The sequence below is a fragment of the Artibeus jamaicensis genome, unplaced genomic scaffold, assembly GCF_021234435.1.
Source record: "Artibeus jamaicensis isolate MK-2021 breed Jamaican fruit bat unplaced genomic scaffold, CSHL_Jam_final contig_233, whole genome shotgun sequence".
Taxonomy (NCBI): Eukaryota; Metazoa; Chordata; class Mammalia; order Chiroptera; family Phyllostomidae; genus Artibeus; species Artibeus jamaicensis.
The window spans coordinates 21,454,161-21,469,093 of NW_026521486.1; the positions used below are offsets into that span (position 1 = coordinate 21,454,161).

A 14,933-nucleotide genomic window follows, 5' to 3' on the forward strand; every position below is an offset into this window, starting at 1 on the left:
GCAACAGGCCAGTCACTGCCCCTGAAAACTGTCTACTTGACCTCCTAATACTATGGAAACTCGCCCAGCCTGCCTTGCTCACCCATCCTCTGGCCCTCCCTTGCTAGCAGAGTTCTGTCTGGGTGAGGATTCACCTGGCTCCTTTGCTGTCTTCCAAAAGCCCTCTGCTTGGGCATTACAAGCAGACTTTGCCAATGGCACTTCCTCCTCACATTCTTGTGGGAAAGAGCTCCCCTTTGCAGATGCCTCTCAGGTGCTTTCAAAGGTGAGCTCATTGACCCTCACAGCAATCCAGAAGTAGGTATCATGCTCCCCATTTCACAGAGGAGAAAACAGAGGTTCAGAGGTTACTTAATTGCTTAGGTCACATTGCTGAGAAGTGTCAGGTCTGAAATGAATGCCTAGGTTTGTCTGATGCCAAAGTTCAGAAAGCCTTTGGGGTTCTCCAAGACCCATGTGAGGAACTTCACTTCTTAATGCTTTAAGTGTGCCCCTGAATGCTTTCAGCAGGCTGAGAGTTACCCAGCCTTCTTTGTCACCAGGGTCTCCTGAAAGAAAGAGAAAGGCCTGGTGTGAGATTAACCACCCCTCCCCATTTCTTCCACAGAACCCCAAGTAGGGACCTGCAAGGACTTCCTTCGGGGTGCTTCAGAGCCGAAAGAAAAGCATCTCTGCCCCTTTGGGGTCCCTTATTTATGCCCCGGTTCTCCTGACTTGACTTTAAGACCAATGATTGTGACTCCCCTGACTACTCCAGGCATGGCGGGACCATCCTACAGAGGAGACAGACTTTGTGGAGAACCTGGGGGAGGAGGTCTCCTCTTCTGTTTAGTTGGTGGACAGTCAAGAGCGCTGTGTCTTGGAGATGTTGGGCACATCCTCACTGGGGTAGGGGAGTCACAGCCAGCTGCACAAAGGCTGAGCTATTCTGCGGTGTGTGCCGCAGCTACAGGACGTTCTGCACCGGGGCTCGAGGCAAATGGAGAGGGAAGGGACAGGTGCTGTAGGCTGAGGGGGTTAGAGCAAAACCTGAGGGAAGAACTGGGAAAAGGGACAGGGATGGGAGAACAGATCCAAGGTGAGAGGGGCATTCGAGAGAGGTGACTTACATGGGGAAGGAAGAAGAAAGGAAAGGAGGGAAGGGTGGATGTCGCAGAGGCAGCAACGCAAAGATGGGAAGTGCCAGGAAGGGGAGATCCAGGAGATGTCTAGGAGCCAAAGGAGTACCTCACCGCTCAGTGGCTGTGTAGCCTGAAGACCTCAGCTTCTCCAGGCTGTTTCACCTATGAAATGGGGTAATAATCATTCCTAACTTAGGGAGTTATTTTAATAAATAAGATAATGTGTTCTAAGCACTAGATTAAGATCCAAGCATACAGAAAGTGTTTTTATTATATTTTATTTTGATTTCTGAACTTTTTGTTGGCCTCCTGCTCAAGGGTTGCCCCACTTCTGCTGCCTTAACACCTCAGAACTTGGCTGTCGTTGACCTCGGACATCACTTTGCCATCCACAATCCTTCAGGTGGTGGTCTTTTGGATGCACTGGCTGTTGTCCAGGGCATCACCAAGATTGAAGTCCCCCCCTTTTTCCAGCAAGCCACAGTAGGTGGCGATCTCAGCCTTCATTTTGACCTTGATGCTCAGCAAGGCCTGGTACTCGGGCTTGGCGCTGCCCTTCTGCCCAGGTCTGGGCCAGCTCTGACTCCAGGGGCAGCAGGAGCCCAGTGAGCTGTCCCATCTGCACGGCGTGGTGCGGCTCCACCTCCCTCAGGATGTGCTCCAAACTGGCCTTTCTCACCAAGTCCAGGTCAATCTGGAAGGACTGGACCATATGTCTCAGCTCTGTGTCATCTCAGCGGCTCCCATCTTAGATGTCTGCGAGGTGACCACTGTGGTGCTCTCCTCAATCTGCTGAGACCAGTACTTGTCTAGATCCTGTCAGTTCTCCCAAGCCAGTCAGTCATCATACCGGGCCCAGATGTCTGCAGCGATCTTGCTGAGGTCCTGAGATTTGGGCACATCCAACTCCACTATCAACCTAGAGGTGGCAATCTGGTTTTGTAGACCCTTCCTCCTCAGGGTTCTTCATGAAGAGCAGCTCCTCCTTGAGATCCTATACAAAGTGTATTTTATTTTTAAGACTTTTACATTTATTTTCAGAGAGAAGGGGAGGGAGAGAGAAAGGGATAGAAACATGTATGAGAGAAACATCGATCGGTTGCCTCTCACTCACATCCCCAACTGGGGACCTAGCTCACAACCCATGTGTGCACCCTGACCAGGAATTGAACCTGTGGCCTTCCAGTTTGCAGGCCAGCACTCAATCCACTGAGCCACACCAGCCATGGCTAGAGTGAATTTTAAAAACTTGCTAATGCTCTTCTCCTTCCATTTAAGATTTTGTCATTTTCCTCCTTTGGATTTTTCTAAACCTCAGTTGGGGTAACTCAAGGACATGGACTTTGGATTCCCGATGTCTTTTCTCCATCATACAGCCCACTCAGTAATTGGGGAATCCTGCGATAACAGCTCCAGCTACAGGTTTTCTTAAACTTCCCCAGCCTGTTACTTGACAGGTTCTGGTCATTCCTCCTCTGCCTGCCACATGTCCTTAACCTATTTTTGCCTCTCTCTTCCTGTGATGGAAATTCTAAGGGCGGGTGTACTGAATGTGCAGAAACAGTCCACCTGAACTTAAATATCGGAGATTTCCCACTGGAGACAACCCACCTCCATCCACCTCCACAAGCCATGATCACGCTGTGCCTGGGCTATTTTAATAGCTCCCTGACCAGTCTTCCTTTCTTCTTAGACTCTCTCCACCTGATTTCCTGTGGTTTATCCCACACAGTATGTCAGGGTGAGCAAAACCAAACTCAAGAAACTGCAGGGACCCTGACCAGGTGGCTCAGTTGGTTAGAGTATTGTCTCAATATGCTAAGGTTGTGGGTTCAATCCCCAGTTGGGGCACATACGAGAATTAACCAATGAGCCTGGGTAGGTAGAGCTACAGGTCAATGTTTCTCTCTCTCTCTCTCTTTCCCTTCCTCTCTCTCTAAAAATCAATGAATAAATTTTTAAAAAACCTTTAGGAGCTTCCCATTGCCCACTAAATTAACTGCCAACACCTTATCCTGCATTCTTGCATCCTCTGTCTTAAATGGTAATTACTGTTGATTTGTTCTTTGGTCCCCACTACATAGTAAACTACTTCACAGGAAGACCCAACTCATCACTCAACAAATATTTATTGAGCACTTCTTTTGTGCTAAGTGCCATTCTAGATGTCGGGGGTACATCAGAGAACCAATCCAAAATCCCTGCCCCCAGGGAGCTCACATTCTACCTAGGGAGGCAGAGGAGACACAATACACTATAATGAATATGTAAATTATATAGTATGTAGAAGATACTTGCTACATGAGGTTTAATTACTTTGGAATTCATTCACGTATCAGCATATAAAAATAGTCAGGTAATTTTTTAAAATTGTGTTCAGTTCTGTTTGGATAGGGCAACGTGCTGAGACTTTGGACTAAGTGATGTTTGGCGCTCCTGGGGTTAGAAGGGCATGGGTCCTAAACTCTAAGGATGAAGCACGATGGAGCAGGTGCTAAGCGTCAGGCCTCTTCTAGAGAAGCAGGAGGTAAGGGCCAGGCCCAGGACTCTAACCTACAGCCAGGTGGTGGAAGGCCCAGACTTCAAGGCTGTCTCTAAGGAATCTGGGTCAGTTCTCAGCTTTGGCCACCAGGGGTCATTTTATCCCTGTAAATCACCATCTGGACAGGTGACATAAAGACACACAAAAGGCTTACTCCAAACTGAAACAGAGATACACACAGGAGAACCCTGGCACTGCTGTGTGTGTGCACGCGCACATGCACAAGCATACAGCATTGACAGTGACAGGCACAGAAATGCGTACAAGATACATTAATGGCAACAACTCCCTCACTGATGTCAGGGCCTCAAAATGTCACAGTGCCAACTCTGCAACCCCTCCCAGCTCCCAACTCCTGTAAAGACGGAAGAAAACAGGCACTCTACCTCCTAGGAGCACACCTGCACCCTTTCCCTCCCCCTCTTCTCCCCCTCCCACTCCAGGAGTATTACATTTACCTTCCTCTCTTCTAAGCTCCAAGGGCCCCTTCTTTTGCCCCTGTGACTTGTTTCCTGAGCCCATTTCTTCTACCTCTGTTACTTTCTAAATAAACTTTCTCTTATTTAATAAATAAATAAATACATACATACATACATACATACATAAATAGGGCCTTGACTGGTGTGACTCAGTTGGTTGGGCATCATCCCCCAAAGCGAAAGGTCACCAGTTTGATTCCCAGTCAGGGCACCTGCCTGGGTTGCAGTTTTGGTCCCCTTTTGAGGCATGTATAAGAGACAACCAATTGATATTTCTCTCTCACATCAATGTTTCTCACCTTCTCTTTCTTCCTTCCTTCCCGCCTCTCTAAAAGATTAATTTATTTTTCAAGAGGTGGGAAGGAAGATAGAGAGGGAGAGAAACATCATTGCGTGGTTGCCTGTCACCTGCCCCTAATTGGGAACTTGGCCCGAAACCCAGGCATGTGCCCTGACTGGGAATGGAACTGATGGGCAGCCCTTTGGTTCACAGGCCTGCACTCAACCCACGGGGCCACACCACCCAGGGCTAAATAAATAAAATCCTAAGGGGGAAAAAAAAAAGAGGAAAGAAAGCAGTATGTGGCTCATTAAATCAGTTTTCCGTTTCCCTTGCCTCTAGCTTGCTAGGAACAGCTATTCCTGTGCTCCTATGGCACTCTGCCCTGTGAACTCTTCTTTTCCAGCTGTGGCACAGCCCCTTTTCCCTCCCAGGAGAAGCTCCACCCCTCTTCTTGAGTGTTTGCGTAATTAGTTCCACCCCAGCTTAGGGCTGCTGCTCCAGGAAGCCTAAGGTAGTAGTGTTCCTTTCTGTGTGCAGCTCCTACTGTCCCCCACCCACCCTCAAACCCCAGGCCTTAAGGACTACAATTAGCAGTTGATTTGGTGAACATTGCTCTCTCCCATAAAAGACAATGGATATACATAATGCCCTAGGAACAAGCTACTCCTGAGCTCTAACACTGTATTACTCTAATTTAGTACAGGTATGATTCTCAAAGTGTGATCTGGGGACCAACTTTCTGAGGAATCCACGAGGTCAAAACTATTTTCATAATGCAACAGTACCTTGGTACTTGTCAGTAACTCCTTCCGAAACTCAGTGACGGTGCCCAAACCAACGAGTCCCGCCGAGCAAGTGCTGAGTGCTGAAGCATTTTTGTTTCTCGTCAAAATGTGATGAGTACAGGGTCTGACGAGTTCTGAAGCCGATGAGGACAGCAGTATGACCATACCAGTCGTTTGTTCTTTCCACTCTTGTTCTCTCACTAATATACAGTGGGGTTTTCCAGAGGCTTCATGAAATATGATGATATCATTGCACTCACCACTAATGAAATGTGTGCTTACGAATTTGTTTTAAAAGCTTCGTTTTAATTTCTAATACGGTAAGTATCTAATTTCTAATGTGGTAAAGTACAAGCAAAAGCTCTTTAGAATCCTCAGTTTTTAAGAGTGTAAAAGGGTCTGAGACCAAAAAGCTTGAGAACTGCCATGTTAGTACAATTGTTTCCTTATTGTAGACGAAGCAGGGGTGGGGGGAGAGGGGGAGACTTAGGACCTAGATTGGAGGAGGTCTTGGAAGGGAGTTAAAGTTTAAGGATAACACTTAGAAAGGGAAAGAGAGGCCAAGATTTTGGAGGAAAAAACCTTCTCACGGTTTTGCCCTGCCCCCAACCACCTCATGTTGGGGGTCGGGTCTAACTTGTTACAAACCTCTATACAAAAAGGAAACCAGTTCTGTGTATCCAATGCACTCTCATATTATGGCCTCAATGCCAGGCAGGGGAAGCAGAGGTGGAGATGAAATGTGGGCGGCATCTATGGCCTTAAGACTGCTGTGGTCAGTCTAAATCCAGGACACCGGTTTTCTGCCCGGTCAGCCAGCTCTCAGCAGTGTTTCAAGTCCCGCCAAGGGCACTTCATCCAGTGTTCTGCCTCTCTCTGTATTGGCAGGCTCACAGCATCACTTCCTAAGGACAGGAAAAGAGGTCTTCCCCACGCTCACCAACACCGCCAATTTAAAGACATTTCTACCAGCACTCTTCCTTCCTTGTGCCCCTTGTTCCCACACTTTGCTCCTTCTGCATTTATGAACTGAAGTTGCTATGCAGAAACACAGGTGTCTGATCATGTATACGCCCTGCAAGTAGGCGCACCCTGCAAGTCTTCCGAGTGTGAGAAGCGTGAGGGGATAGAGATGGATGTAACCGCACTAGGGCCCTTTGTGCGTTCAGAGGACAGAATCCTCAGGGCTCTGGCTGAAGGGCGCCCGGAGACTGGAATGCCGGAGCAGTCCTTGGTTGGCGGAAGCAGGCCTCATGGTGTTGGTATTCTCAGAGGGCCTTTGGGCAAGCGCCCCTCCAATCCCGTTGGTGGCCGAGGTGCTGGGCCTGAAAGGAGAGCCCAGGCCGCGCAGGGTGTTGCGGAAACCCTCGGCACTAAAGTAATACACTAGCGGGTCCAGAACGCAGTTGGCGCCGGCCAGCAGCACCAACACCATCAGCACCCCGCGCACGTTATCACGGGCCGCCTGGCTCCCCACCACCAGGTTGCTCCGCAGCAGCCCATAGACGGCCAGCGTGGTGTTGTAGGGCACGAAGCACAGCAGGAAGATAACCAGGTTGGCCAGCAGGAGGTGCACCGTCTTCCGCCGCCGCAGGCTCTGCGTGGCGTCAGGCCTCGCCAAGGTCCAGAAGACCCTACTGGATGAATAGACCACGGCCACCAGCGGCAGCAGGAAGCCCAGCGCCTCGGCCAGCAGCACGAGCGGTAGCAGCCCCCCTTGCCACAGCTCTTCGCTGAAGCTCTCAAAGCACAGGCGCACATGGAGGCCATGGGAGCTGCAGGGCGACGGCTTGTGCACGAGCACAGTGGGCACTGCGAACACCAGGATGAGCACCCACACGCCCAGGCACAGCAGCCGCGCCACGCGGGGCCGCCGCAGGTGGCGCAGCCGCAGCGGGTGCACGACGGCAGCGTAGCGGTCAATGTTGATGAGGGTCAGGAAGATACAGCTGCCGTACATGTTCATCTGAAAGATGGCCCCTGCTGTCTGGCACAAGAGGTCCGGGAAGGGCCAGTGGTGCAGCGCATAGTAGGAGAGGCGCACTGGCAACGATAGGGTGAAGAGCAGGTCACTGGCCGCCAGGTTGCACATGTACACGCTCACCACTGAGTGTACGCGCAGAGCGCGCAAGAAGACCCAGAGGGCCAGCGCGTTGAGCGGAAGCCCTGCGGCCAGAACTAGGCTGTAGACCACCATGTGCAGGCGGTGGGTGTTCCGGTAGTCAGGGCACGGGACCTCAGAGTTGTTGGTAGAAGTGTTGGCGAAGGAGTTGACCAACATCGTGCCTAAGTGTGCCGAGGAGCTAGGCTTGGGGCATCATGGAGCACATCAGGGTCCTGGCATCACTTTTATCTCCAGAACAGGGGCCCTGGAGGCTGCACAGAGACAGTCCCAAAGCGAGCTGAGGCAGGGCATGAGAATGTGGGCTACGGCTGCAGGGCAGATGGATGCCTTTGGTCAGAGCTTCATCATCTGCAGACCTGGAATAGGAAGGCAAGCCCAAAGTAAAAATTATGCAAGGGCAAGGCCTAAGACACCGATGCTTATCTAGCCAAACCTGGCCTATTGAGTCTTTTCTCAGTCTCAGGTCTTTCCCCTACCTTTCATTTGGCCAGAGTGGCTTTCTGGAGCAAGGCCCCAGAGCACAGTGCTGGACTGCTTGGGTTTAAATCCTGGCTTTGCCGATTTGCCTAGATTTTGTCCACAGAAGAGTGTCTTAATCGCTCTGAACTTCATTTTCCTTACCTGGGGGGAGGCATGGAAGAAGAAGGGGGTTCCTTCATGAGGTTTTTAGGTTAAAGGACATGATATATGGAAAGTGTTTGGGCTTTCACGGGTATGCTCACAGCAATGAACAAAACAAAGGTCTTGCCCCCACGTACTTTCATTCCCCTGGAGGGTGACAGGTAATAAAGTACAAGTAAGAAGATATTACGTCAGGTGGTGGCAAGAGCGATACAGCACCTCCCTGGAACTCTGCTGACTCCCCATTACCTAAGAATGAAGTTCAAGCTCCAAGTACAGTACAACACCCCAGTCTCGCTCATCACATCCACTGTTGCTCCTGTGTGAGCTGGGTTTGTGCTCAAAGTGCCCTGAGTTCACCTTGCTTGTCTGACCTCTAAGTTTCCACAGCTTTAAAGTGGGGATGATAACAGGGCTCTCATAGGCTGATCAAACAAGCAGCAGAGTTCTACCAGGGCAAACAACCTGTGGGTTGAGCTACTAGAGAACCCCCCCAGGTGGAGTTCTGTGATAGAGGGGAGATGGTGGTTTGGGAGTGAAGGTTCCAAGGGGACCCTAAGCCAAGAGAGCAAGGCCGTGAGGTGAGAAAGTACCAGGGGTGCTGATGAGGCTTCTGGAGCGAGCAGACTGCAGCAGCTGCAGTCCTCAGATGACAGCTGGCAGAGGGTATGGCTAAGAGGTAGAGGAGCCAGACAACAGGACATGGTCTCAGAATCCCACCTTCCTTAATGCCACAAGGCTATAGGAGCTACACAGGTGCCATTTATTTTGTGCGTATATGGTGAAATACACCTAACTTAATATTTACCATGGTAACCATCTTGAAATGTACTGTGGCACTAAGTGCATTAACGTTATGTAGCTGCCACCACTATTTCCAGAGCTTTTCCACCACCCCAAACAACAACGTTATACCCGTGAAACAATTACTGCATTCTACCACCACCCCGCCCACCAGCCATTGGTAACCTCTATTCTACTTTCTGTCTCATGAATGTACCCATTCCAGATGCCTCATATGGGTGGAGTCATGTAGTATCTGTCCCTTCGTATCTGTCTTAGTTCCCTTAGCATAAAGCTTCAAAGTCCACCCATGGTGTAGCATGTATCAAACGGCAGTCATTTTTTTATGGCTGAATAACATATACTTGTATGTCACATTTCAGTTACCCTTTCCTCTGTCATTGGTTGCTTGGGTTTTTCTACCTGTTGGCTATTGTGACACCCACACCACCTCAGGGAGCAAAGTTGTCTGGAGACCCTGAGCAATTATCCTAGGACACTGGACTTCTTCCATTCAAAAGAAACTGCTTGAATTCTTACGTGGAACCAAATTGTGAACCTGGCTGCAACAAGTTTTCTTGTGAGTTTTTGTTCATCAGTCCTCCCTACAGCCACAACTATCAGCAATTTGAGACTTGTAAGAGGCAGAACAGTTAAAGGGAATAAACACTTCCTCTGCAAAATACCAAAGTCAGCAGTGAAAGTGACACTAAATGGGGTTTAAACATGCTGAAGAGTGAATAAAACCAGGCTCTTTTCCTGACACATGCCCCACTTCCCATGCTCCTTTGCTCCAATTACATCAAAATAATAATTGTGCTCATACCTTATGTTCTCGGGACTCTGCCTTTGCACCTGCTGTTTCCTCAATTTGGAATGAACTTCTCATTCTCCAGCTGGCAAAGTCAGTCATCTCTTAGGACTATGTGAAGCTTTTCCTGACTCCCTCCCTCCCTACAAGGCAGACATGGTCCCCTCACTGGCGCTCCCACTTGGTGCGCAGGTTCGCCATAGCTCTTCCCACCTGTATTGTAATTAGCTGTTCTTCATCTGCCCCTCCCACTAGACTGTGGGAGAGGCTGTGGACTGTGACTTATTCATCTTTGTATCACCAGCATCTACGTCAGTGGCAATAAATGTTGAATGACATACCTGTTATTTACTGATCGCTCGCCATATCCCAGGGTATTTTATATGCATAATCTTTAATCCTCCCAACAGCCCTTTGAGGTCAGTGTTTATGCTCATTTTTACAGGAAAGGAAACTACTTAAGAGCTCAGTCAGTGAGGAGTGGAGTGAGGATTCAAACCCAGGACCTCCTGGCTCCAATGTCCAAGCTGTCTGGTGCTTCTTCCAGTAAGAGTGGATGGCTGGAGACAAGGACGGACACTGCACAGAGGCCCTGGTTTTTATAGGTACCTGTATGAAACCTGTGCTAATAGGGAAATCATTTTACTTCCTCATTGGTCTAATGGAAACATATGCTTTTTAATAATTCACTTCTGCCTCCCACTTCAAACACTGGTAACACAGGCTCATCTCTCTTTCACGCACACAACTATGCCCCTCCTCACAAGTTCCACTCACCTTAACTACGTAAGCACTTAGCTTGCTGCTTCACACTCCTCAGGTTGTTTTATGTCTGTTTGTTCCATTTCCCCGACTAGATGGTAGGATCCTGGGGCAGGGACCACATTTGTCACTGCTTTCTTTCCCAAGCTCACGCACACTTCAGTCTCTCTGCTTAGCAGGCTCTGTGGTATTCACTGGCTGTGGGGCAGGGTATCTGCCCCTCCCCCCCTGTTTATTCAGTCTGTGATTCTGCTACATTTCATATCAGTGCAGTCGGCTAACCACATTTTGTTTCTTTTTTACAGCTGACCACTTCTTCTTTTCTTTTTTTTTTTAAATTTTAATGCATTCACTGGTTGCTTCTTATACGTGCCCTGACTGGAGATCGAACCCACAACCTTGGCATATCAGGACAGGGTGCTTTTCAATATTTTGTAGAACAGGTAATTCTTGACCTATTTATTTTATGCCTCAAAGATTAAAATATGTATTAGTTACATATTGCTGCATAAAAATACCTCAAAATTTAGCGGCTTAAAACAATAAGCATCCCCACAGTTTCTGAGTGATAGGAATCTGGGATGACTCTGCTGGGTTGCAGTCCTGTGCAGCTGCAGTCATCTGAGGGTTGCATGAGGGGCGGGGGTTCTGCTCCCCACGACGTGTGTCTGTCGGCAGGGGGCCTCCTTTCCTGCCCCCTGTGCTCCTCCACAGGGCTTCTCACCCTAAGTCCATCACCTCCTCCCCAGGGCAAGTGATATCGGAAAACAACAACTAACCACTTCTTATCACATTTCTGACTATGTATAACTCACTTAGTAAAAGATCATGTACCTTAAAAAGGCCTATTTGGAAACAGCCTGCATTAAAATTTCATTAACAGTTCACACTATACTTACAGTAACACTTTATCTTTCTTAACCATTACTTGGAAAATCAATACACGTTACAACTAGGGGGCACATACTAGACATTGAATGAGTGAATGAACAATTATTTTCCAAGAATTTCAAGTCTTTCAGTTGACAAAGTTACAATGTTAAATAGACCAAAATGTATTACATGAGTTGTTACTTGAAGGTAAAGTTAAGAATCTTTTTTTTAAAGAATCTTTTCATAAAGGAGATGGTAATGCTCTCATTCCAAAAGAAAAGTCCTTGGGTTTCTTTATAGTGGGGCCTATTTGTCAAAAAGTCATCCGTTTCTGACAGCCTTACACAGAGCAGCCCAAGCTGAGCGCTGAGAGCTGCCAGGCCCCTGCCCAGTCCCCACCCCATCCGCTGTTCCCTGAGGCTCCCTTCAGTGGAGCTGAATAGGCAGAGTGCCAGGCCAGATGGCAAGATGGAAAAGGCTGCCAAAAAGGAGGAAACAGGAAATGGAAGGAGGGTTCTAGGTGTTGGGAAGGGGCAGCCTGGCCTCTCCCCAACCCTGCCTTGAGGGAGAGGTCAGGTTGTGGAGGAAATGCAAGAAGTAAAGAAACAGCAGCCACCCCAGAAAAGAATGGATGCTGGGGTTTCATGTCACCAGGGAGGAGGGGGGACATGCATGGAGGCCTGCATAGGCTTAGTCACCTCAACACACACAGGAGTGGTAACATAAGCATACCAACTCCACACGTGACCATGCAGGGACACACAGAGGTAGAGGTAGGTACCGTATGAGATGTGCACACCAGATGCCTAGTAACCTGTCAATCAATGTTGCTGCACACCCTGTAACACGCAAGTATGCATGGAGGCATGGACTACCGGCCCCAGGAGGAAGGGCAGACGCAGCCATAAGGGTAAAGAAAGCACCAAGCACACAGAGGCACCAGGGGCTGTGCCATTCCACATCCTCTGCCCACCACGCCGCTCACACCAGAGTGCATGCAGCCACTTTCCTCCTACCTGCATCCCTGTCCTTCAACCCCCGGGCCTAGTTCCCTGCGTCCTTACAGCCTCTCAGACCTCTCCCACTGCCCTCCGAGCTGGGCTGGGCACTGTTCTTTGCTGACACAAGCTGCAGGGACAGGACAATCTTCTACCACAGGCAGGAAGTGAGAATGAGAGAGTAAAAGTGGGCAGGAAGCTAGCTCATGATCAGTCCCTCTCTGCTCCACACAACCTGCCAGCAGTGCCCACACTTCTGGCGTCTGACCAACAGTACAGATGGGAGCTGAAGACAAAGAAATGGGTGATTGGGGACAATGGGAGCAGGAAGGGGACAGAAATACCCGCTTTTTGTCCATCTTTTCCTTCAACCACCCTCCCCTCAAACTCCTCCCTTTCCCCCTCCACACAGTCATCAAATGCCTTGCTCTCTCACTTCCTTTTTAGTAATTCACATCTTTCAGAAGTTTGAAAAAAAGGAATCTCAGATATCCCCATCCTTCTTGCCCCAGTAGATTGGCTCTAGAATAATTGCAACTTCATTTTATTTTATTATTTTATTTTATGATTACTTTATTGTTGTTCAGTTAACCACCTCGTTTTAGATTCTGGAGTCCCCACTAGGCTGCACTCTGAGCCCACTTCCTCTGTGGCTGCGCTCGCCAGGAAGGTGCACCCTGGGTGCACAGGCGGCCTACTCACAAAGACCTCCTGGTATCTGTATATTCAGACTCCCCCCCAAACAGATTCGAACTGTGCTGAGCCTCTGGCAGAAGCTTAACGCAGTGTGAAGGCTTTGTGAAAAGCTCTGTCCCACAGCTGTTTTGGGGATATAGATGAACCCTGCTCATCAGCTCGTGCTGGGGCTGAGCGGTCTGTGGTGGTTTGGAGACAGCACGAGGTAACCCGGGTGAGCATACATGGCCTCGTCCTGCTCCAGGGGCCATGTTCTTTCCAAAGTGAGGTATCTCTCTGGCGCAAGCCTCCGGAGGTCATCCCAGGTCATACAGGCCTGCTACGCTTGCTCCAGCCAAAATTCCGACTCCAATCCCCACCCTCCACCTGAGCTTGTCTCCCGCTGCCTTTCCCACATCATCCCCAGCCATGTCTTTTCCCGCCCTAGGTATTCTGATCTCATCTCTCCTATTTATTTTTTTCTGGGAAAAGGAAGAAAGCAAAGGTGGCCTGCAGCTCAATAATTAGTTTCCCCAGTGTGGGGATGGCACCTCCCCACCTGAACATTTCCCTTCGCCTTGCGTGTAAGAGCTGGCAAAACAGGAAATAAAACTCCCATCGAGAGAACTCACTCAGACACAGCTGTCCTGGCCCTGTGCTCTGAGAGGTCTGCACACCTCTTACCTTGCTGAGGGGCCTGGCTGAGGCCTGCCTGGGAGAGTCTCCTGTAGCCTTTAGACCTTGCTAGTCTCACCCTGAACCCTGGCAGCACTGCGTGTGTACTGCTGGCTTCTGCCCTCACCCTTCCGCTGTCTCCTTCCCTGTGGGCCTGGGCACACAAGGCTTCCATTTTGCAGCATGTGCTGGGGGCAGCAAGGTGGGGAGAGCTGACGGCATCAGACACAGACAGACAGAATTGGACTCCAGTGTCTCTGAGTGGCCAAGAAGTGAGGGTTGGAGGTCCAAGTTTCTGTTTCCCCCTCAATCCCTGCCTCCGTCTCCCCTTAGAGCTACAATTTCCACTCGACGTACAATCAGGTAGGAGGTCCCCTTCTTTCAGGGAAGCCCCCAACCAACATAGGTGATAGGGAGCCATCCTCATTGGTGTGATGCAAAGGTACACAAGGCCTTGCCCATCCTCAAATAACCCCCCTGTGCTCAATATCTGAAATGTCATCTGCCTCTTATCACCCAGGAGCCACATTCTACCAGAGCTACAGGGACATTAGAAATCACCTTGTCTAAGTCAAATCCTCTTATATAGATGAACATACTAGGAGAACCACCATAAGAACACATTTGTACCAGTGAGCCCATTCATGGTGTTTCATCAGATACGTTCACTGTCGTCTAGCAGAGGGCCTGGCCCTGGGAGGCGAGTGGCTATGGGGGGGGGGGGTGTTAAGCATTAATTGAGAGTAAGGAAAGGCTGAAAATCATCTCCAGAGGATCCTCCACGGTGGCCTTGGGAAGCCCAGGGCTCAGCATGACAGTGGGGCCTAAAGAGTGAAGGGGAGCACACAGCCTCCAGAGGCGCCCCAGTGTAGTGCTTCAAGCTTAAGAGGGGCATTCCCAGGTGTGACCGCTGTCTGGTAAAGTCCTTCTACCTGAGGCAGCCCCTTGTAGCTTTTACACTATTCACAAAGATTTTCCAGGACCCATGGCCCACCCTCACCTCCATCCCCACCTAGGTCCCTCATTTCTAAAAGAGGGGTACTGCCCCTTGTGCCCCCATACCTGTGTCCCCGTTGAGCTCTGCCGCAGCCCCAAGCTGGCTTCTGCTGCCTGTTCTGGGCTGGGCTGGAAGGACCTGCTCCTGGGACGGGTGCAGACACACCCGCCTGGGCAGATCTCAGCAGATTCCAGCTCCTTGCACTCACCCAGCCCCACAAGCGCAAGGGGAAAGGAGGAAGCAGTTACCCTCAGCGGTCTTCACAGACTGGCCAGAGAAGAAACCCCAGCAGATAATGGCACTTAATCCAGCCCCAACTCTGGCCCCACTAATGATTCCTCCCGCCCATTGCTCACACACTCCCCACAGTTTCTGGGAACCTTAACAGGCACACCCACCCACT

General features: G+C 49.8%; 1 protein-coding gene across 9 annotated transcripts; it reads right to left on the reverse strand.

Annotated features, from left to right (window-relative positions):
* Positions 1–1,383: 1,383 nt before the first annotated feature.
* On the reverse strand, positions 1,384–14,920 carry LPAR5 (lysophosphatidic acid receptor 5). Of its 9 annotated transcripts, none has more exons than XM_037160575.2 (4): positions 12,202–12,320; positions 10,328–10,418; positions 5,211–7,691; positions 1,384–2,115 (listed from the first exon to the last, which is right to left on the reverse strand). In XM_037160575.2, the coding sequence occupies exon 3, from the start codon at positions 7,489–7,491 to the stop codon at positions 6,376–6,378; it is 1,116 nt and encodes a 371-aa protein (XP_037016470.2). In that variant the 5' UTR covers positions 7,492–7,691; positions 10,328–10,418; positions 12,202–12,320; the 3' UTR covers positions 1,384–2,115; positions 5,211–6,375. The 9 variants fall into 9 exon arrangements, with proteins under 9 accessions (XP_037016470.2, XP_037016471.2, XP_037016474.2 ...); XM_037160576.2 differs by lacking the exon at positions 12,202–12,320 and adding an exon at positions 7,812–7,956 and having other exon boundaries at positions 10,328–12,187; XM_037160579.2 differs by lacking the exon at positions 12,202–12,320 and adding an exon at positions 9,566–9,635 and having other exon boundaries at positions 10,328–12,187.
* Between the last annotated feature and the right edge of the window lie 13 nt (positions 14,921–14,933).